Source organism: Schistocerca serialis, chromosome 1, assembly GCF_023864345.2.
Source record: "Schistocerca serialis cubense isolate TAMUIC-IGC-003099 chromosome 1, iqSchSeri2.2, whole genome shotgun sequence".
In the NCBI taxonomy this organism is placed as follows: Eukaryota; Metazoa; Arthropoda; class Insecta; order Orthoptera; family Acrididae; genus Schistocerca; species Schistocerca serialis.
In genome coordinates this window covers 461,163,200-461,187,891 of record NC_064638.1, presented here as the reverse complement: position 1 = coordinate 461,187,891, position 24,692 = coordinate 461,163,200, and the positions used below count along the sequence as shown (strand labels likewise).

At 36.8% G+C, this 24,692-nt stretch overlaps 1 protein-coding gene across 2 annotated transcripts in view; it reads left to right on the top strand.

Annotated features, from left to right (window-relative positions):
• Nucleotides 1–23,296, top strand: part of LOC126473342 (uncharacterized) — a 57,969-nt gene extending 34,673 nt beyond the window's left edge. The window contains exons 4-8 of one of the 2 annotated variants that reach the window (XM_050100342.1): nucleotides 1,193–1,224; nucleotides 2,147–2,180; nucleotides 4,896–4,993; nucleotides 5,079–5,221; nucleotides 22,682–23,296. In XM_050100342.1, coding sequence (XP_049956299.1) covers nucleotides 1,193–1,224; nucleotides 2,147–2,180; nucleotides 4,896–4,993; nucleotides 5,079–5,221; nucleotides 22,682–22,953 — 579 coding nt within the window. In that variant the 3' untranslated portion in view covers nucleotides 22,954–23,296. Of the gene's footprint in view, nucleotides 1–1,192; nucleotides 1,225–2,146; nucleotides 2,181–4,895; nucleotides 4,994–5,078; nucleotides 5,222–22,681 lie in introns of those variants that run through there. The other variant, XR_007586440.1, reaches the window with a different exon arrangement.
• The last annotated feature ends 1,396 nt before the right edge of the window (nucleotides 23,297–24,692 follow it).

Genomic DNA, 24,692 nt, shown 5'->3' with positions numbered 1-24,692 from the left:
CACACAAGCCTCTTCTTCTACGCAGCACATATTTTGACAAGACGGTGTCTGATGGAGAGGTGACATATGCTTAAAAAGAATACAGCTGTTACAGAGAAGAGCAAGAAGACTTGCACGTGGGATGGGGCATAGAGATTCATGTCTGAAGTGTTTGTGCTGCACAAATACCTTACAATATATTCTCTATACATATCTAAATTAGTTACATTTTTATGAATCGGTCAATGGAAGTTATCAAGTGCAGTGACGTACATGTTCTCAACACTAGGACAAAATCTAACTATTTCCAGAAAACAACATCAGAAAATGACAGCTAGAAGCCCATAGGCTACATCAGTGATTTGATTTGGCTTAACAAACACTCTAGGAACATATATGGGGAATAATTTTAAAACAAAATTAAAATCTTTTCTAATAAAAAAGTGTTTATATTCCCTCAACAAATTTTGAGGTACTGATGAACCAGTGGAACATCAGCTGTAATGTAATAAATATATAAAATAGGTATAAGATGCAACAATTTCTGTATTTAACATACTCATATTTTGTGAGTTTAATTATTGTCATACTATCATTTCTGACATTTGCGAAGGTCATCATTATGATTGCTTCATGCAAAGAAAAAGTAAATAAAAATATGTAGAACATTAGTTAAAGAAACCTTGGGAAGACCTTTAGAGGTGGTGAGATCCATTGTGAAGAGACTAAATTGATGTAAAAGGCCTGAGCCACAATTTATATGACTGTAATTAAACTAACTACTGAGCCCTTTAATCTAATTTTGGAGCAGTGCTTGCGAAAGATATACAAACCTATGAGATAAAAAAAGATCATCTTCATGTGATATTGCTGCAATCTGTGGGCTTCGTTTCTGATCAGTATCTTCTCACCACAAGTCTTCCCCTTCCTTATACCATCTTCAGCATTGACATTGCCCTTCTTTTGGTCTGTGCATGCCTTTTTGAACATCTGGTTAGTGATGGTTATATCTTTGTGGTTATGGATTTATTTAATTTGTTTATCTTTTTGTAGTTGATTACTGATTGACACTTGCTTGCCAAAACTTGATCACAAGTTTCCTTTTGGTAGTAGGGAATCCATTTCCCTCTATTTTGATGTTTGGGTTTTCCCTCTTTCTTTTTTAGAAATTTACTGCTTCATATGAAGAATGTCATTGCTTTTTATGTTTCAGGATCACCGAGAGGAAGCTAAGTGGCCACACTGGTAAGTGTAGCCATTTTAATTGTTATTAACTTGTTGCCAATTGAATGTTTGTGTTAACGCTGTTAAACTACTAACAGTTCCTGTAACCTGTGCCAAGTGAATCCTAAACATTGTTTCATGCACTGTGTAAAGAAACGTGAATGTCTGAGATAGTAAATTTGGGAATGAAAAGAGAATGTAGTAGGAAGGTGAAGCATTAAATGAAAATGTGGCAGAACAGGTGTTGAGAAATAGAAACTAATAAAATTATATAAGAAAGAATAAAATAACGCTGCACAAGAGAGAATAAAATAACACTGCACAAAGAGAGAATAAAATAACAAAGAGAATTAGTCCTTTTACTATTTTTTGGCGAATAGTACCATACTCGTGTGTAATAGGAGGCAGAATCTGGAAAGGATAATGACTGTAGCATATTTTGTAAATTCATACAGTTCACTGGTAGTGTGGGATCCATGTATGATCATTGAATGTACTGTCTTAATCTAATGGAACCAAAGTCAGGATTGCAGTTGTCCATAGGTGTATATAATTGACTGAACTTCAGGGATCATTCTAACAAGTGATCGTATCATGATTTGGAGGAATGTGTTATATGGCATGTAATCAGAAGATAAGTGCAAAATACAGTCTGTAATATTCTGCTGCACCTTTTTTTTTTTTTTTAAGGGGATGGAATGACAGCTGTTTAAATAACTGATACTGTGTACTAAAAAACAGTTAATGGTAGCTACTACTCAATAAAAAAGTTTGTATAATGCCCTTTACTGGACACTGGTCCCAAAATTAGATTTGGCATCAAAATCTTAATATCAATATTTTGTCGGGTGCTTGAACAGTTGATTGATTTTCAGATTTTATTTCTCTGCTATTATCTCACAACATTTTAAGTTTCCTTTCTTTCATGCTAACATGGATGCAGTATTTCCTGCTTACTTCCTCTAAGAAGAAAGAAGGTTTGTATTTATTAAACTTTTGAGTATGTGAAGATGTACTTGAACCAGAGACCTTATTTGAATATGCAAAACTGGTTCTGTTTCAGTACTACTATGACTTGTTAGTTTATGTTGAGTATTAATTAGCAGTTCAGTAATTAAATTACTTTTTCTCCACACACTGCATATTTGTAGTAAAATATAAGCTCATTTTTTCTTTATAAATCTTAACATAGGGAAATAAATCTGGCTACAGCTGCCAGATACTGTGGTCATGTGTGTGTGTGTGTGTGTGTGTGTGTGTGTGTGTGTGTGTGTGTGTGTGTATGTGTGTGCGTGTGTGTGTGTGTGTGGGCGCGCGGTCGTGTGATTGTGTGTTGTCTTTGACAAAGGCCTTGTTGACCAAAAGCTCTTTTTGTGACAGTCTTTTTGTTGTACCTATCTGCGACTTAGCATCTCCACTATATGGTGAGTAGCAACTATCCTTTTCATAATGTTGTTAACGTATGGAAATGATTATTCCTTTTAGACTGAAACATGTAAATATTAGGTTGCTGCATAAGTTCATAGCATTTTTATTTTGCATATCAGTATTCCAATTGCTATTTTTTTTATCAATTGTCATTTGTTATTTGTAGTTTACTGTTGCTATTTGAGTTTACATATTGTCATTTTGTCATTTGAAGTTGTTAGCTGAGCTGTGGACACTAAAAAACGGAGAAATTGGTACATTTCTGACATGTTCATCTGTTTGAGTTCAATAGAGGGGTGACAGCAGTTGAGACAGCCAGAAACATGTACTGTGTATGAGGACAATGCCATTGGACAGAGATTGTTTTAAGGGAGATCGTTTTGATGTTAGTGACTCTCCACATCCAGGTAGCCCTTTGGGGTTTGATGAAGATCATTTAAACACATTAATCCACAATGATCCATGTCATTGTACTCAACAACTGGCAGATCTGATGAACTGTGAGCATTCAACCATCATGTGACATTTCCATTTAGGGGGAAGATTCAAAAATCAGGTGTATGGGTACCGCATGCTCTAAATCAAAATCACAGAAATTAGCAGGTGTCCCATCCTGTATCGTAACTGGTGAACGAAATGGTGTCTTTACACTAACATAAGGAAAAGAAAGGAAAGGCTGAGCCCAAACAAAGCAGCAACTCCCCATAAACAGAATTGCGCACATCCGCAAAAGATAATCTTATGCACCTGGTGGAACAAAGACAGTGTGGTGTACTATAAAATTGCTTCCCCAAGGTGTAACTATCACTGCTGACATTTATTGTCAACAACTGAGATGTCTTGCAGACACAATTCAAGAATGATGACCAGAAAGACTGTGTGAAGTGATGCTGCTCAATGATAACACCCACTTGCATTCTGCTATACTGACTACACAGGAGTTAGGTTAGGAAGTCATTCCGCAACCACCTTATTCACGTATCCTACACCCTCACATTTACACCTTTTCCACACTCTATGGAACAACCTTCAAGGAACTTCCTTTCCGGACATGGCTTGGCGAGTGCTCCGCCTCAAAACCATGTGATTGATACAATCACAGAGACAAAAAGTTACTCCAACATTTTCATTTTCACTCTGTTGTGAATAATGAAGGAGAAAATATTATTGTTCATTTTCACTCTGTTGTGAATAATGAAGGAGAAAATATTATTGTTGACCGAAGTCTCTGTTACTTGTATCTTTTGTGTTTATCAGACTTATGGAAAAACACTTCAAACTTATGCACCAAGCTAATAATTTATCAATGTGACAGAAAGGCATAAATATGCTATCGTGTTTGAACATTCCTGTGAGCCCACTATGAATTAGATTGCTTGATTTGTTGACGTATCAGTGGGAACTGTCCACTGTGTCTACAATGAATGGTGTACCATTTGCAGCCATGTAATATGTTGTAATTACTCTGGTATTAAAAATATTCTGACAGGGACCTGTTAGTGTCTGCAAATCCATCTCAATCGTTTTCCAAGCAAGCATTACAAAGGGAACTGCATGCAATGGACATTTGGGGTCGAGTACATCACAAAAGAGGATTGCTCACAGCAACACATAATGTTGCACACCTTCAATGGACCAAAAGCACACAAATTGAACGGCACAGACTGGAAATGTGTTACGTGCATCTTTTCTAATGATGCAAGGTGTCAGATTCACTCATGGCCCAATTGGACATTTAACCTGTTTTGTTCCATGACTTGAGCCCACTCATTCAAGTTACCGTGAACATGAACCAGGATCTTAATTTCAATATTCTCTGTGAGCAAGTGTTATCCTTCCTTTTACACCTTCATTATGAGTATCCTGTGAAAACTTCCATGTTCCAAGGGCAAAAGAACCATGTTCACAGGGTTTCATGTACACACTTCTGGTCCGATGAACACTTACATGCCCTGTTACATTATTGCACCTCAACTGCTGAAATAACGCCTGATCTTTATTCTACAGAAAAGTATTTGAAACAGCAGGTAAAACATTATCTGTGCCCTGCTATTTGGTAGCTTATTGTGACCTGATCATTGGGTAACTCCAGCTGGATATGGTATACCTGAGAAATCTTGACACACTTCTTTGATGAATTGAAGTCATTCTCAAGGCTAGGTGCAATGTTACAAAATGTTAGTGTGGTGTCCCCAGAGGGTGATAAATTTTTGTTCTATGTTTATTTGCCAAATAGTATTAGAAAGATTTTTCTTTGTTTTTAGGTCAGCAAGCAGGTTATTCTTGAGTTAACTGATGATACATGGACAAGAGCAGATGAATATCAGAGAAGTGAAGAATCTGGACGAACAAGTGGTGTAAGGTTAGTGTACAGAGGGAACTATATTGTTAAAATTACTCCGTTTTTTTTGTTGTTTCTGTCTTTTATTTCTTGTTTTCATGTACAGAACAGGGCCAAATGCGCAAGCGCAACCGTTGGATGCCAGATCTCTTTTAATGCACAAAAGCGTACACCAAATGGCAACACGAGATCGTAGTATTACCTCGTCTACACCTCCTAGCTCACTAGATTTGGAGTGGGAACATGAAGGTAAATTGTTTATCACATTCAGTTTCTTGTGTATTATGATCAGTGTAAAGTGCAGCTAATTGTAAACATTGAATTAGTATCTCTATTGTTGGTGAATCAAGTTGTAATGGCAGTCAGCAGAAAAGATCAATGTATTAATACCCTAGTTTTTTTCTGATGATCGATGGAACAGAAGTGGAAATGCAACCTTTGACATGAAATTTTATGTCACTGGGTCTAGTTAACAAAATCCAAATAATTGATTTAGAGTTTGGTAGAAATTCTCAAATAGTCTTCTGAAGAATTGGAAATGAAGAAGTAGATATTAAGAACTGTGTCCAGCACTTGGGTACCATTTCTTCTTTGCATAACATCATATATCAGAATAGTGCATTATTGTTATTTAATTATTTATTCATTGCAGTTTTCACTTATGACTTGAACCATAGAAGTTACTCTATGCTGAGTTTCACAATCATTAATATGATCCACAATACATTAAGATTTTTTTTATTTTATCAGTAGTTAACGTTCTCTAGAAATCCAAAATAATTTTACACTGTTACACTATTACTAAGGTGTTTATGAAGAAAAGGGATCTAGAAAGGCAAGAAAAGGAGTATAGAAGAAGGAAAATTAAAAATGAGCCTGGATGATGGTAATGACCACCCACTCAAAAAATAAAAACGTGTTAAATAATTAAAAGAAGTTGTCAATAAAAATGAATAGAAAGCAAGAGGCCTAGTTGTTGTTTGTACTTTTGATATAATGCTGTCTGTATATGTTGAAGAACAATCCACCAACCACATTCCGTAGGTTTATATCCAGTGTGCCACATCACCCCGAGCACTTAAGTGTCAGGCTCAGAAAATATGGTTTTCTTTGTTCTGGCAAATTTCCCATCAATCTTCAGATTGTATGCCACTTAAATTGTCATCCACTAAATGCGTCTATGATCCTCTCTGTTTTCTGGAACTTCAGGACCTGATGATACGCTGTCTGCCTTTCCTCTGTTGGTGGAAAACAGTGCACAGACTCAGGTTTTGGAATGTGCACCAATACATAACTGCTCGCACTCTTCAGAAACTAAGAAGACGAGCACCCTAGTACAAACAGATAACACCATGCTCCCAAGTCAGAATTGGAGAATCTGCTGAATTTCCTTACACCTCCTCCTGTGTTGATGGGTCTCCAGTGATTGTGCTGTATTGCATTTTTATTGGCCCTTTTGTTTACAAAATGTGTAGAGGTGAAAGTAATTTCTATTCATATACATTTAAAATTACAAAATGTACACTTCATATATTTAAATGTTCTTGAATGAAGTAAAAGCAGTAATGCCGTAAATATGACTTTAAAGAATTTCCTAAGGTTTTGAAGTCAGTATTTGCTGTCGTGTTTTTGGAAAATTTGTTTTTTTAACTCCTATGTGAAAAGTACTATTTTGACACGGGGATGTTTTGATTTGGGCCATATGAAAATTTTTCTTTTGTGTGATAAAATAATCATTAATGTCACAGGTTTTTTTACAGTCTATTTACCCTGTTGTTGTTGTTGTTGTTGTGGTCTTCAGTCCTGAGACTGGTTTGATGCAGCTCTCCATGCTACTCTATCCTGTGCAAGCTTCTTCATCTCCCAGTACCTACTGCAGCCTACATCCTTCTGAATCTGCTTAGTGTATTCATCTCTTAGTCTCCCTCTACGATTTTTACCCTCCACGCTGCCCTCCAATATTAAATTGGTGATCCCTCCATATCTCAGAACATGTCCTACCAACCGATCCCTTCTTCTAGTGAAGTTGTGCCACAAGCTCCTCTTCTCCCCAATTCTATTCAATACCTCCTCATTAGTTATGTGATCTACCCATCTAATCTTCAGCATTCTTCTGTAGCACCACATTGCAAAAGCTTCTATTCTCTTCTTGTCTAAGCTATTTATCGTCCACGTTTCACTTCCATACATGGCTACACTCCATACAAATACTTTCAGAAATGACTTCCTGACATTTAAATCTATACTCGATGTTAACAAATTTTTCTTCTTCAGAAACGCTTTCCTTGCAATTGCCAGTCTACATTTTATATCCTCTCTACTTCGATCATCATCAGTTATTTTGCTCCCCAAATAGCAAAACTCCTTTACTACTTTAAGTGTCTCATTTCCTAATCTAATTCCCTCAGCATCACCCGACTTAATTCGACTACATTCTATTATCCTTGTTTTGCTTTTGTTGATGTTCATCTTATATCCTCCTTTCAAGACAATGTCCATTCCGTTCAACTGCTCTTCCATGTCCTTTGCTGTCTCTGACAGAATTACAATGTCATCGGGGATCCTCAAAGTTTTTATTTCTTCTCCATGAATTTTAATACCTACTCCGAACTTTTTTTTTGTTTCCTTTTTTGCTTGCTCAATATACAGATTGAATAACATTGGGGATAGGCTACAACCCTGTCTCACTCCCTTCGCAACCACTGCTTCCCTTTCATACCCCTTGACTCTTATAACCGCCATCTGGTTTCTGTACAAATTGTAAATAGCCTTTCGCTCTCTGTATTTTACCCCTGCCACTTTCAGAATTTGAAAGAGAGTATTCCAATCAACATTGTCAAAAGCTGTCTCTAAGTCTACAGATGCTAGAAACGTAGGTTTGCCTTTCCTTAATCTTTTTTCTAAGATAAGTCGTAGGGTCAGTATTGCCTCACATGTTCCAACATTTCTACAGAATCCAAACTGATCTTACCCGAGGTCGGCTACTATCAGTTTTTCCATTCGTCTGTAAAGAATTCGCGTTAGTATTTTGCAGCTGTGACTTATTTAACTGATAGTTCGGTAATTTTCACATCTGTCAACACCTGCTTTCTTTGGGATTGGAATTATTATATTCTTCTTGAAGTCTGAGGGTATTTCGCCTGTCTCATACATCTTGCTCACCAGATGGTAGAGTTTTGTCAGGACTGGCTCTCCCAAGGCTGTCAGTAGTTCTAATGGAATGTTGTCTACTCTGGGGGCCTTGTTTTGACTCAGGATGTTTCAGTGCTCTGTCAAACTCTTCACACAATATCGTATCTCCCATTTCATCTTCATCTTCATCCTCTTCCATTTCCATAATATTGTCCTCAAGTACATCACCCTTGTATAGACCCTCTATATACTCCTTCCACCTTTCTGCTTTCCCTTCTTTGCTTAGAACTGGGTTTCCATCAAAGCTCTTGATATTCATACAAGTGGTTCACCTTTCTCCAAAGATCTCTTTAATTTTCATGTAGGCAGTATCTATCTTATCCCTAGTGAGATAAGCTTCTACACCCTTACATTTGCGCTCTAGCCATCTTTGCTTAGCCATTTTGCACTTCCTGTCGATCTCATTTTTCAGATGTTACTGCATTTTTATATTTTCTCCTTTCATCAATTAAATTCAATATTTCTTCTGTTACCCAAGGGTTTCTACTAGCCCTCGTCTTTTTACCTATTTGATCTTCTGCTGCCTTCACTATTTCATCCCTCAAAGCTACCCATTCTTCTTCTACTGTATTTCTTTCCCCCATTCCTGTCAGTTGTTCCCTTATGCTCTCCCTGAAACTCTGTACAACCTCTGGTTCTTTCAGTTTATCCAGGTCCCATCTCCTTAAATTCCCACCTTTTTGCAGTTTCTTCAGTTTTAATCCACAGTTCATAACCAATAGATTGTGGTCAGAGTCCACATCTGCCCCTGGAAATGTCTTACAATTTAAAACCTGGTTCCTAAGTCTCTGTCTTACCATTATATAATCTATCTGATACCTACTAGTATCTCCAGGGTTCTTCCATGTATACAACCGTCTTTCATGATTCTTAAACCAAGTGTTAGCTATGATTAAGTTATGCTCTGCGTAAAATTCTACCAGGCGGCGTCCTGTTTCATTTCTTAGCCCCAAGCCATATCACCTACTATGTTTCCTTCTCTCCCTTTTCCTACTCTTGAATTCCAGTCACCCATGACTATTTAATTTTTGTCTCCCTTCACTACCTGAATAATTTCTTTTATCTCTTCATACATTTCATCAATTTCTTTGTCATCTGCAGAGCTAGTTCGCATATTAACTTGTACTACTGTGGTAGGCATGGGCTTCATGTCTGTCTTGGCCACAATAATGCGTTCACTATGCTGTTTGTTGTAGCTTACCCGCACTCCTATTTTTTTATTCATTATTAAACCTACTCCTGCATTACCCCTATTTGATTTTGTATTTATAACCCTGTATTCACCTGACCAAAAGTCTTGTTCCTCCTGCCACCAAACTTCACTAATTCCCACTATATCTAACTTTAACCTGTCCATTTCCCTTTTTAAATTTTCTAACCTACCTGCCCGATTAAGGGATCTGACATTCTACGCTCCGATCCGTAGAACGCCAGTTTTCTTTCTCCTGATAACAACGTCCTCTTGAGTAGTCCCCGCCCGGAGATCCGAATGGGGGACTATTTTACCTCCGGAATATTTTACCCAAGAGGACGCCATCATCATTTAATCATACAGTAAAGCTGCATGCCCTTGGGAAAAATTACAGCTGTAGTTTCCCCTTGTTTTCAGCCGTTCGCAGTACCAGAACAGCAAGGCCATTTTGGTTAGTGTTACAAGGCCAGATCAGTCAATCATCTAGACTGTTGTCCCTGCAACTACTGAAAAGGCTGCTGCCCCTCTTCAGGAACCACACGTTTGTCTGGCCTCTCAACAGATACCCCTCCGTTGTGGTTGCACCTATGGTACGGCTATCTGTATTGTTGAGGCACACAAGCCTCCCCACCAACAGCAAGGTCCATGGTTCATTGTCCCTACCTAATACATTTATTTTGAAGGATGAGTTTCATAATGTGGATACATGGTAAAAAAGGAATACCAGAGATCTTAAACATTGCTCTACATGAGTCTCTAGGTTTGCACCTAAACATGATTGTAATGATTTTCCCCCCTTGGAAGTGCTGTTAGCTGTTTTAGACTTTCCCTAAAATGTGACTCCATGTTTAAGGTGAGAACAAAAGTAGGCTTGACATGCATTCTTTACTGTTTTCTCACTACAGAAGGGTTTTAGTGAACAAAGAAGTTAGTTGGTCTTGTGTCTTGCTCAGTCTTACATTAACACATTTAATATACGTATTCCATTTTACTTTACTTTGCTGCCATAATCACCCTTGTTCAGAACTTTGTGAAATTTTAGTGTGATATTTTCTTTTATTCTTTATGAAAAGCTGGTTGCTCTGTGTCCAGTTGCTAAATTGTTTTTCAACAGCGTTTGCTGATTGCTGTAATGGGTCCTTACTTTCCCCTTTTGGAAGAATTGTGGTGTCAGCTGCAAATATGATTGTGTTATGGGCATCCACATTTAAGCTTAAGATTGTTAATATACAAACGGCACAGAAATGATTCCTTTACTGAACTTGATGCAGAGCTGTTAGTCATAACTGAGTTTCATATTCTCCTCCTGTCTGAAGATACTGTGGATCTCTCTCTCTCTCTCTCTCTCTCTCTCTCTCTTTCCCCCCCCCCCCCCCCCCCCCCCCCCCTGGTGTAACGATCTCTTCAGATCTTTAACACTTAACTTAAATTTGCATTTGCCTGGTTCATTGATGATTGATAAGAGCATCAGGGAAGTTTCAAACATCATTGTCCCTCCTACAGAAAGCTATTAGCAACAGAATCCCACAGTTATCTTTACCTCCAGTTACCGTAAGCGAAGTCATAAGAGAAATTAGATAATTAAAAAATAAAAATTCTGCTGGTGTGGACAATATTTTTAGTAAAATACTGAAATACTGTGATAAATTTGTTAGTCCCGTCTTATGCAACATATACAAGAAGGGATTGTCCCTGACAGACTAAAGTTGGCTGTAGTGATTCCTCTCTTTAAAAAAGGTGATAAAAGCATTGTTACAAACTACCTTCTCGAAAATTCTAGAAAAACTCATGCACAGGAGGATTGTAGACCATCTCAACTTCCACAGTATCTTAAGCAAAAATCAGTTTGGTTTTCATGTCGGTCTTTGTACTGAACAGGCAATATTCTCTTTCAGCAACCAAGTTTTGAAGCCATTAACAAAAAAATGTCTCCAGTGGGTATTTTTTGTGATCTTACGAAAGCCTTTGACTGTGTAAACCACCAAATTCTTTTGAGAAAGGCAGAATACTATGGTTTAGGTGGTACTGTTGGCTTGTGGCTACAATCATATCTGCAGGATCGGAAGCAGACTGTAATGCTAAATGGCTCTTCTGGAGAACCTGCCTCATCTGAATGGGGCACGATAACGTGTGGTGTGCCTCAAGGCTCTGTTTTGGGCCCACTGCTTTTCCTCATCTTTATGAATGATCTTCCTCTTTGTTCTGAGACAAACAGCAAATTTACCCTGTTTGCCGATGATACCACTATTCTAATCGACGATTTGATTGATCATGAACAAACTACAAATACTGTTTTTAATGACATCTTAAATTTGTTCTCCTCAAATGGTCTCTCACTCAATGCAGATAAAACTCATTATATGACGTTCCATACATCACAAAGTGATCTCGATGAAATTAACATAAAATGTAGAGATCAACCAATACAGGAAGTTGAAGATACAAAATTCCTGGGTGCTTACATAGACAGTAAATGTAATTGGTCAGTTCACATTCTTCATCTATATAAAAAACTTAGCTCGGCAACATTTGCATTACGGGTTATTTCTTCAGTGACTGAAGTTGACACCATTAAGGTTGCCTACTTTGACTACTTCCACTCATTGATGTCATATGTCATCATATTCTGGGGGAACCAACCACTTGCTACTTGCAAAAAAAGTTTTCACCATAAAAAAAAAGCAATCAGAATAATGTGTGGGGTCCATCAAAGACACTCTTGCAGGCACTTGTTTTGGAAGATAGGTATCCTAACAACTGCCTCACAGTATATTTTTTCCTTGCTGACCTTTGTGTGCAAAAATTATTCTATCTACCAAGGCAACAGTAAATTCCATGGCTATAACACCAGAAACAAAAACAATCTACATTTCGAAATGAAACGTCTCAATCTGGTACAGAAAGGAGTTTACTACTCCAGCATTAAGCTGTTCAATGCTCTACTACTACAACTACATATCAAATGTGTTCATTCAGAACTGCCAAAATTTAAACAAGTTCTCAAAGATTACCTGACAGAGAAATCTTTTTATACTGTGGGTGAATATCTGAAAGAAAATGTATACCATCACTAAACTTATTGTGTCTAGAAGTAGTTCAATTGATTTTATTGTGCATTTGAGCATTAGCACACTTTCTGTAACAACAAATTGGCTGTACCTGTATTTACTCTTGTAGGCCTAATATCTGATTTAACTTTGTGCTCTTATCTTTAACCTTTATTTGAAACTCCTTTTTCTGTTAAATGGTTGCTATGCTATCTAGCTGACATTGTATCTATTACTGTATTTATAGTGTGTCTTATTTAAACTATGTACAATTTGGCATTGAATTGCCCTTGTCTTTATTGTAAGCTTAAATTGAAACCTGTACAATTTGACACGTTACATATCCTTGTGATTGACTCACTAACTGGATCTACGGAAGAAATAAATAAATAAATAAAATATAAATAAAATACAAAATTATTTATTAACATTAGTTGTCAACCGAACTGCACAGACTCCTGAGGTAAACAAAACACTGACTGACTGACTGACCGACTGACCCTCTCTCGCAGCCTCGCTCTAATTTAACAATTGTTACCGTTGTTAATTTATTACAAAATGTAACTTACAATTAAAAACTATTTCATCTAAACTAACTATTTTACATTATTACAGGTTAAACATAAAATGTAAAATAACATATTACAATTATTGTCATCATTGGTTTTATGTGCGAAAATTAATTCACAATCTGATTTCAACAATTATTTTGATTTTACTTTAATTTTGTAATTAGTTACTGTATAGATTTTATTTCTAACATTTGTTTGAAGTATACACATCCTACTTTGCCAGATTACATAAATTAAACACACACAAGTTTTCTTAGATATCGGAATTTCGTAAACTAGGGTGGTGTAACTAACAAGAGGTAATTATCTGCATAATTTACAAGCACCATTAATTAAATGAATTACATATAAATGAATAATGAATCAAATTACATCACTGGATAATAATTGTTATTTTCTTTTGAATCGTAATGAGGTTTTTTGTGTTAGGTAATTTACCAAATGCAGTTATGGTAATTAGAGGCATTAGTTATTTATGCCAACATTTCCACAGCCTCTTAATATTTGTTGCTAAACATTTATTATTTCGATTTAACTATTTGATATTCAATTTGGAATGTGTGTATATATTTTTGTTAATGACAACAATCTATTAACAATCCTGAGAATTTATGTCATTCCAGTATATTTATATGTGTTTACAAAGAAGAAAAGGTTTTTTGGGCAAACTGAAATGAACGATACGTATAAAAATACACATAAAAGGCCCTAGGAAGCACTGAATTGGAACGATAAATACATGGATGCATATAAAACAGGCAGTATCAGACACTTCATAATGATCTTGGGGGAGGCTGTAGCATTATACACCCCCCCCCCCGATCTTGGGGGAGGCTGTAGCATTATACACCCCCCCCCCCCCCCAGCCCCTCTTCCAAGTATTATATGTAAGAATGGCTGCTAAATACATATACACAATCTGGTACTTTCAAATCACATATTTTCAATACACTTAAATTTTCATAGTATTTGTTTTAATAGAAAAAAAAAACAAAGTTTTTTTAACTGTCACTCCAGTCACTGGTTCACATCACACATCTTAAGGAATTGGCAGCTCACAATCATCAGTCCTTTTGTGCTGTCCCTTCTTCTCGTCATAACGGTTCCGTTATGATAAATTAATATACTTGGCTTGAAAAAGTTTTTTACCTTTATCTTTGAATTTTTTTATTTCTTTGTTGGTTTAAAGATTTTATTTATCTCATTTATTTAGTGAAATTTTTTAAGAAAAGTTAACAGAAGAGTTAAACTTTTTATATACTTTACTGTATAGTTGAACTGCTGGAGGAATAGTGACCACCTGGTTATCCTGCTGTGATGCAAAGTACACTCCTGTATATAGATTAAAGCCTTATGGTCTGTGTATATGACTGCTTGATGTCCTAATAAGTAATTCTTGAATTTGGTGAAAGCCCAATAGACTGCTAACAATTCTTTTTCAGTGACAGTATATGACTTCTCATGTTCTTGTGAAGTTACACTGGCAAAAACTGTTGATCCATGCTCTATCACACCATCTACAATCTTTTCTTGGGACAAATTTGCTCCCAGTCCGTAGTCACTGCTGTCGGTCATGATGCAAAATGGCTCTGAGAGATCAGGTCTGCATAACATTTTACTATTGCTCATCTGTTTCTTGATGTTGTCAAATGCCTCTTGACAATCCTTGTCTCATACCCAAATGGTGTTCTTCTTCAACAAGTTGTTCAAACATGGTGCATTTAAAGCTTGAGTGCTGACAAACTTACAGTAGTAGCCACAAATTCCATAGAACAATTTAAGTTGTTTCTTAGTCTTGGGTGCAGGAAGTTGTGCAATGGCTTCAAGTTTATCTTCATCTTCTGAGATGGCATGGCCTAAAAATTTGAGTTGTTTAAACCCAGTTTTGCACTTCTCTAGTTTTAATGACATACCTCCCTGTCTCAATCTATAACACACTTCACCCAACAAACGTATATGTTCTTCCCAACTCTTTCCTGTTACAAGTATGTCATCAACATAAAGGAGTAGTTTGCTTAACAATTCTTTTCCTAGAACCAAATCTAATGCTCGGATATATTCTGCAACTGATTCATTAAGACCAAATGGTACATCACAATAGCAATAGCATCTTCCTCCATAGAAAAATGCAGTACATTTCCTAGACTGTGTGTCCAATGGTACCTGATGGAAACCTGCTGTTAAGTCTAAACTACACATGTACTTCATATGTTCAAATTTATGTAATAACTCGTCTATGTTCTCAGGGTGATCAGTTTACCTCTCAAGGTATTTGTTTAAATGTCTCGAATCGAGCACAAGTCTTACTCCACCGCCACGTTTGGAAACTACCACCAGCAGGTTATTTATTGTATTCTCTATTGAACCTTTCAATTACCTACCACTCTTCCATCTTTAGTAGTTCTTTCTCCACAGCTTTTCTTTTTGAGATGGGTACTTCGTATGGTTTGATGATAAATGCTACGTGAGGTTTTAGAGTAAGTCTACATTAATAGTTTTTCACTTTACCAGCTTTCTCACTAAACACATCTTTGTACTCCCACAACAAACTACCTAATTGATTTGTCTCTTCTTTACCTAGACTCCCAGCTTCCTTTAGTTTGGTGGCCACTAATTCAGCATACTTGTCTTCACTGCATTCTTCTTCATTGTCTTCCTCATTAAAGTCAATCTTTTCATTTACACAAATCACTCTTCTAATTTGAAAATTGTTCTCTACGCAATTTTGGATGATTAGTTCAGTCACATGTCTTTGGGTTGGTAAGTTTTAACTTTTTGTTATTCGAGTCAAAATCTGCATTTACCCCTTGTATCCAATTCATTCTGAACAAAATATTTTCATTGACATCAGGTACTACAAAACGTCCTTGTCTCTACTGTACATCATTAATGGTGAAAGATATTATGGCTTGCCTGTTTACAGCTTAGCTGTGCCTACCAGTTACTCCCTTAATTTTGATTCCAATAACAGGATATTCTTCGAAGTCAGCACTACGTCTTATCTGGTCTCTAAATTCTTCAGAAATGGCACAAACAAGACTACCCGTGTCTAAGAGGCAAACTCCCTCATAATTTGCAACTTTTATACGTATATACAGGCAACCTAAAACTTTTTCCTTCCTACTTTCCTCATCTTCATGCAACAAATCATCCTCAATCTCTCTAAAGTCCAAGTCATTTATAACATTTTTGTTTGCACAATTTCTCTTACTTGTCTGTATTTTACTTAAAGCTACATCAGATGATTGCTTGATGTCATATTCCTCTTTTACACACTGTCTACTTTTCCTGGAACTGATCTCACTGTAAGCCTGCTGATTGGTTCTACCTTCCCAGTTGGAATTCAATTCTTCACAAATAATATTGATGACCCTTTTTACTCTGTCACTGTAACCCTTGTAAGTATCTCACAAAGTTTCTAGCATCACATCTAAATTATGATGGCTGTCCACATGTTCCTTATCTGATGATACCTTCCCAGTTTCCATTGGTACAATCTGGTTCTCGTATACTTCACAAATACTACTGGCATCATCTTCTTCATCATTAATTAAATCTTCTGTAACTTCCATATATACCATGCTGTCTAATTTTTCCTCCCAGTCATTATTACTACTGACACTTTCACTATCAACGTTACCACAAATGCTATCATCTCCAATACTAGACACTTCTACAACATCTTTACAATGATCATCAGAATTGTTGACAAGTACACCAATACAAGTATCATCGCTTAAGTGCTTAACAGGGATAGATTCTTCCTCCATTAATTCACCTAATCCAAACTCATCAAGATTACTATCAGAACCAATATTTTCTTTGCAAACTTCTTCACCACATTGATTATATAGACTTGAAATAGTATCATCCTCTAACAGAACCTCTTGAACATTCTTACAGATGCTAGTACTTCTATCTTCAACACTTTCATTCATACTTTTCTGGAAGTTACTGTCAAACTGTAATTTGGTAATCTGATGTGCTCTTCTTACATTAGTTCTGTCATTTCTACTCCAATATCTTCGATTACTCTGTCTTACGTAATTATTTTCGATGTCTCTAGGCCGGTGGTGTTTAGCCTGATTTTGGTACTTATTTCTTGCCCCAAACTGACAGGCTGTCAATGAGGCATCTGTCAGTTTAAATTGCCTCATCTTGATTGGTGATTATCTAATTGTGTCTTACTATTCTCCCAAGGTCTCTCCCTGTTGTCGTGTCCTCTGTCTCCATTCCCATTACTATGGTTGATCCATCTATTATCACTTCTATTGTAACCACTATTATTATTCTGATTTTAATTATCACTCCTGCCTTGATTCCTGCTCTGATTCCACCCCCCAGATGGTTGATTGCCAAATCTGCCATTATTTAACCTCTCATTTCTCTCAAAGGCTGTATCCAAGTTATCTACGTATCTCAAGAACTGATCCAGAGAGTCATCTGATCCATAAACCACCCTCCACTGTGCTCTTTTTGGTAATCTCCTTGTTAAGGCATCTATTTGTATTAATTCATCAAAAGGTTTATCTAGGTATACTAATTTCCTCAATTGGTTTTCACAAAAACACTTCAAGCTACCATCACTTTCCCTATACATTCGACCATTCAAGAACACACTTTTAATCCTAGCTTGCTCAGATCCTGACCAAAACTTATTCAAGAACTTTCTTTCAAATTCATCATTTGACATGGTAGAATTAACATTCTGATTGGCCCATGAGATTGCTTCTCCAGCCAAAAATTGCTTAACAAATTTAATTTTAACATTGTCTGTCATGTCATTACAAAAGTTATCCTGACAGTGCTGTAAAAAATCAACAGGATGCAATTTCCCATCTCCTGGAAAGTGTTTTAAAGGTATGCCACCCCCATACACAATTGATATGCTAACAGAATTTCCTTGAGCTACACCCTCTTGTAATTCTACAACTTTCTTACTTAAATCTATAACATTATTTTTACACGAATCTACTTTTTCATCACACTTCAGTTCTACAGTACTTATTTTATTGGTAATGTCTGTAAGTTTTAGCTGAGAGTTCCTTTTGTAAGCTTCTACTTTTTCTTCTAAACTTCTCCTAGTCTGAACAACCTCTACCTTAAGTTTAAAATTTTCTGCTTCTACATGTTTATCTAGTTTTTTGAATCTCTCCTGGTTTTTGGACCACTCTTGTGTGAAATTAGTTTCTAATACATCTACCTGTTCTTCTACCACTCCCACGCGAGTACTGAGTTCACCCTTCCCTGTCTCAGCAGTAGTTCTTAGTGCTGCCAAACCATCCTGGATTTCCCTTATCTGATTAGTATTTTCGGTAACAGTATTCTGTAATCCTGACATTTGTTCACTGAATTACTGTCTAAACTGTGGATTTTGCTGACTTAACTGTTGACTTTGCTGACCAATATCCTGACTAATTTGTCCCATCTGTTCTTTCGCTTCTTGCCTAATCTTTCCCATCTGTTCCTTCACTTCTTTCATATGCTGCATTAATAACATTAACAAATTATCTCCACCTACTCTCCTCTGTGTAATTTGAGTACTCGTGGCGACGTTTTCACTGGAACCCTCTCCACTAAAACTTGATCTACACTTGGATTACTGTTGGATGATAGTTCACGATACTCGATCCTAGGTCCAAAGTGTTTTCTACAGATTCACAGCCTACACCAGGGCCGGCCAGAAATTCTGCACGCGTGCGGTGCTCCTGCACATGTGCAACTTCCGGGTCACAGTGTGCACGCTGCAGCCGTCAGCGTTCATGTAGTGCATGTTTCTACCCACAGATGTCGCTTTGTCCACTTGCTGGGATACTGTGTACCGGCGCATTCTAGTGCTCTTTCCACAGCTTGCAAGCCAACCATGGGACGGTATTTCGCGTATTAAACATTTAAAATACTGTCACAGTCTACTCATTGAGACGTCTACTTTTATGTTAACACTTTAACCCAGTAGGACAAGTAATACAGTTAACAACCGTGGGCTTTTATTAAGGCAGCTTGACTGACAGCACGTAAATACGAGTAAAGTTTTTGATCTAGTATTTAAGAAAGAGAGCACTTAGCGACTTCCAACGAACCTTATTCATGATTTCAAATAACATTAAACTAATGCAAGGTTTCCTATAACTAATTCTCGGTGCCCTCAGTTACACCCACATAATTTCTCTCTCACTGACCTTTGAACAGAATGATAACCGCAGACCTCTCGATGATCATCTGTTATTTCAATACCATTATTGCTACATCTTTCATCAGCTTCGTCTGAAATCTACACAGTAACCGACAATTAGATGAATGTTACGTTTTATCGACTTCAGCTGAGCGTAGCGCTTCACACATTAAAAAAAAAACGCAAATGTAAGTATACATTGGAACAATCGGTTTAATGATCAACTTTCCTGATAATAATGTAACATGGAGCAGAATGAGGCACTAAGGCCCAGTTGGTAAACAATAATTTTTAATAATGAAAGGAATAAATCCAAACACATTTATCACTGGTCATGAGAAATGATAATCAAGTTGATGTGTCTCATCCATTTTCTTAAGGACATTTAATTTTGCTTGCCGTTCTTCACTCTTGAGTAAACTAAACTCGTCTTTGTGATGTGTATTGTAGTGTCTTTCAATTGAAAACTTACGCTGGCCGCCTGTTATTCGGCAGCATAGCAAACACTGTGAGTTTTCACCAACGGCTACAAAAAAGAATTGCAGTTCCCGGTCATATTTAAACCACTGAGAACATAGAGCTCCCGTCCATTGCTTTTTCACAGTACCTGCCATTTCTCAGTACTTCTCTGTTAAGGTTACGGTTACCAGGGGTAAACAAGACTGGGTATGTTGCGCTCTTGCTTGTACCACGTAAACAGGGAAGTGGAGCCGCCGCCGTTCATTTAGGACACATGTCTAATAACAGATGTCGCTGTCGCTCGCTGTCGCACACGTGCGCACATGTGCAGCACTTCCGCACGTCTGCACACTGTGCAGCGTTTGGCCGGCCCTGGCCTACACGCTTCTCTTCATTCATTTTAATGTTCTCGTCATGCAGCACTATTTAAAATTAGAAAATTAAAAGAACAGTTATTCGTCTGAATTCCAGCGGCGCAGGCCAAGAATTTGGTCCATTATCATCAGGTAATGATATCCAAAACAGATGATTTGTGATCCTCCCATAGCAGGTAATGATTTTTTTATCGTTCCATAAACTGTCACCACAAATAATTCTCTGGGCAAAAGTTGTCTTGCATTCATGTTTTTTACGTAGCCTGAAACAGTCACTCATTAAACACAGTTCCAATTTCAAACATTAATCCCAGGTCAACTCCACCAGATGTAACGATCTCTTTGGATCGTTAACGCTTAACTTAAATTTGTGTTTGCTTGGTTCATTGAAGATTGATGAGTACATCACGAAAGTCTCAATCTTTACAGAATTGTATACTGACATTAGTTGACAACCGAACTGCACAGACTCCTGAGGTAAACAAAACACTGACTGACTGACCCTCTCTTACACAAATTTAACAATTGTTACCGTTGTTAATTTATTACAAAATGTAACTTACAACTAAAAACAATTTCATCTGAACTAACTGTTGTTACATTTGTACAGGTTAAACATATAATGTAAAATAACATATTATATTTATCATCATCTTTGGTTTTTGTGTGTGAAAATTAATTCACAACCTGATTTCAACAATTATTTTGATTTTACTTTAATTTTGTAGTTAGTGACTGTATGGATTTTATTGCTAATATTTGTTTGAGGTATATACATCCTGCTTCAGCAGATTATATAAATTAAATACATTCGTGTTTTCTAAGATACCGGAATTTTGTTAAACTAGGGTGGTGTAACTAACAAGAGGTAATTATCTGCATAATTTACAAGCACCATTAATTACAATGAATTACATAAAAATGAATAACAAATCAAATTACATCACTGGATAATAATTGTTATTTTCTTTTGAATCATTTTGTTAGGTAATGTACCAATTGCAATTATGGTAATTAGAGACATTAGTTATTTATGCCAACATTTCCATAGCCTCTTTAATATTTGTTGCTAAACATTTATTATGTCAGTTTCACGATTTGCTATTCAATTTGGAGTATGTATATATTTTTGTTAATGACAACAATCTATTAACAATCACAAGAATTTACCTCATTCCAGAATATTCTGTACGTGTTTACAAAGAAGAATAGGTTTTTTGGGCAAACTGAACTGAACGATACGTATAAAAATACACATAAAAGGCCCTAAGAAGCACTGAATTGGAACGATAAATACATGATGCGTATAAAAAAAGGTGGTAACAGACACTTCATAATGATCTGGGGAGAGGCTGTAGCATTATACTGCCATACATTTCTGCTAACCAATGATATCTTAACTAGACTATCAAACAATGGAAAATCCAGGATGGAATGGAACAATACCAGAGAAGGAAAGTTGCCACTCACCATATAGCGAAGATGCTGAGTTTCAATAGGCACAACCAAAAGATACACAAAATTAAAGCTTTCGGCCATTAAGGCCTCTGTCAGCAGTAGACACACATACACACACACACACGCGCACACACACACACACACACACACACACACACACACACACACACACACACACGTAAACGCAACTTGCACACACATCTGCAGTCTCAGAGAGCGGAAACCACACTGCCAACAGCAGCACCAGTGCTTGATGGGAAGTGGCGACTGGGTAGGGGTAAGGAGGAGGCTGTGGCGGGGAGGGAGAGGGATGGTATGGTGGTAGTGGTGGACAGAGAAGTGTTGCAGTTTAGACGAAGGGCAGGAGAGAAGGTGCAGAGGGGGGAGGGGGTAAGTAGCGGAAAGGAAAGAAATAAAAGAAATAAAAAGACATTGAAAGACTGGGTGTGGCGATGAAATGACAGCTGTGTAGTGCTGGAATGGTAACAGGGAGGAGGCTGGATGGGTGAGGACAGTGACTAACGAAGGTTGAGGCCAGGAGGGTTACGGGAACGTAGGATGTATTGCAGGGAAAGTTCCCATCTGCGCAATTCAGAAAAGCTGGTGTTGGTGGGTAGGATCCATATGGCACAGGCTGTGAAGCAGTCATTGAGATGAGGGATACCATGTTTGGCAGCTTGTTCAGCAACAGGGTGGTCCACTGGTTTTTTGGTCACAGTTTGTCGGTGGCCATTCATGAACGTGTGTGTATGTGTGTCTACTGCTGACAAAGGCCTTAATGGCCGAAAGCTTTAATTGTGTGTATCTTTTTGTTGTGCCTATCATGACTCAACGTCTTAACTAGACTATCCTTTCATTGACTTTGACCATTTGTTCGAGGTACTGTACCATTATATGTTTAGTATGTTCCACTTTCTTCACAAGTGCATCTGTCATTGATCATTTAATCAAATGTGCAAGGGTTATCCACATACAGTTTTTTACTCATCATCGCCTTTCAAGGAATTAGGTGACTGATTTTTACATGTTCTCTGATGGAATGAAGAATACTATAAAATTCTCTTCCTGTACTGGTACTATCCCATTTGTGTAGCCATTCATATTTCATCAGCCTTTTTAGCCCTTTGCTGTCAATGATGCTCTCTTTATAATCATTGCTAGAATGTTTATTTTTGTTTGAGATATTACAGGAACTGCAAATTTGCTTATTCATGGACATATATTTTATCTTTCTATTTTTAAGGTGTTCTGCCCATACATGCTATGCATTATGCTGGAGTTCCAGAGGAAGATGTTTGTGACTCAAGTGCAACTAATGGGAAGAATGGTGCTAGCAGTACAGGGTGGTCCCGTATATCTACTCCAGATTCACTTGAATGGGACCCTGTTGAGGCTCCCTTGGCTGCCATGTCTGAAGCTCAGGCAGAACTAGATGCTGAAACAGAACAACTGCTCACTGAAATTGAGCGTCTAACTTCAAGAGCCCTCAGGGAAACTGGAGACTGGAGTAGCTGATTAACCCTTTAACATGTCAGAGTCTTGTAAGATTTATAGAACTGTTATGACTGATTATGTGTGCATTTTTGTAGACAGATTTTGTGGTTAACATGTACCACATGTTCAACTAATTACTTGGGTGCTGTTTGAAGAATATGCAAACTATTTTGTCATTTTCCTGACATCATAGGATAGCTTTAATTTTGTCACAATTCTATCGTGATCAGTTGATAGAAAAAGATCACACCTTATTTTTTTGTAGAATTATTTAACTTATTAGAACACATGCATGTCGTTGCAGTAATAATTTTTGCTTTTTTTAACAAAAGATTCTTATACTGTAAATTGTTTCTTTACTATATCACCTTAAATATTGTTGCAAAACTGCCTCCTTTTTTTAATTGTACCTTGTGAAATTTTGGTCGAAAGCTGAAAAATCTTTGAACATTTGGTCTGTTTTCTGCTTTGTGCCAGTGTTTCTTTTTCCCCTCCTGAATGTTATCATTTTGTGGTTTAGGTGTCTTTATGAAATAACATGTTCCTTATCAAACTAAATTCTTGTAATATAACAGTGTTTTAGTGCATTTTAAGATGTCAGATCTTGTGTGCTTTCACAGTGTTTGGCAGAAATTATCCAGTTTTGAAATGATCTCTGTGAGAGGTTACATTTTTATATGTGATTATACATAATGGACCTATGAACTGAAACATGTTGTTTTCTTTTTCTGCTTTTTATGCTTGTTGTCCACACTCTGCCAAGAGATGGTATTTACACACACACACACACACACACACACACACACACACACACATACATGCATTATTTCTTTTAGTATTTTCAGTATAGTAATGTTGTGTGTATGTGTCTGTCTGTGTGTGTGTGTGTGTGTGTGTGTGTGTGTGTGTGTGTGTGTGTGTGTGTGTTTTAAGAATATGTGAGTTATTTTCTATTTGATATACATGTTACTATTTTTTTCTGTCGTAGTTTTTCAGAACATCACATTGGCAGTTTTATTTTTTGTAAGTTTAATATTAAATGCTTAGTTATGTTTACTGTTGTGATGGTGATTTTGTCTTTATTTATTCACAGTTTTAGGACTGTCTTTTGCAAATGATATAGATCCAGATCATAACAGATATTTAAATTGTATTACTTATGGTTTGCTGGAGGTTGTGTGGATGAAATTGCCCTTATTGTACCTATCCAGAGTAGCATGGGGGAACATACAAAAGTATTGAACATCTGTTTTTACAGCAATTTCAGTAAGATGTATATATTGTTACAACATCTCATTTGTGTATTTTTTTGCCATTGTGATCTTAAACTGAAAATATTGTACTGTAAAATAAATAGTTTGGCCTTTCCTTCAATGCTGAAGTATCTTTGGGCTGAAAGAACTGTAGAAAGAATGTTATGTCCTGTTGTAGTTATTGTTTGTGCCTTATCATCTTAATGGTGATTCTCAAGTTCATAGACTGTATCTACATTAGTTTATCAGAAAGAGAATGGTGAGTAGTATAACTACCGAGTAGCACAAGATACAGACATGCAGTTTATGCCTTCATTGTTGTATCATTATCATTTGTTGTTTCCAAACAAATTCCAAAAGTTAATGTATTTCCTAAATACTTTCATGAATTGCCAGTTTATCTCCTATTAAATAGAACATGCACTTGCAATCAAAAGAAGGTATCTTCATTACTTATTCCACAACTACTTCTTTTCCACAATTGTTTATTCTGTTGTCAGTAATACA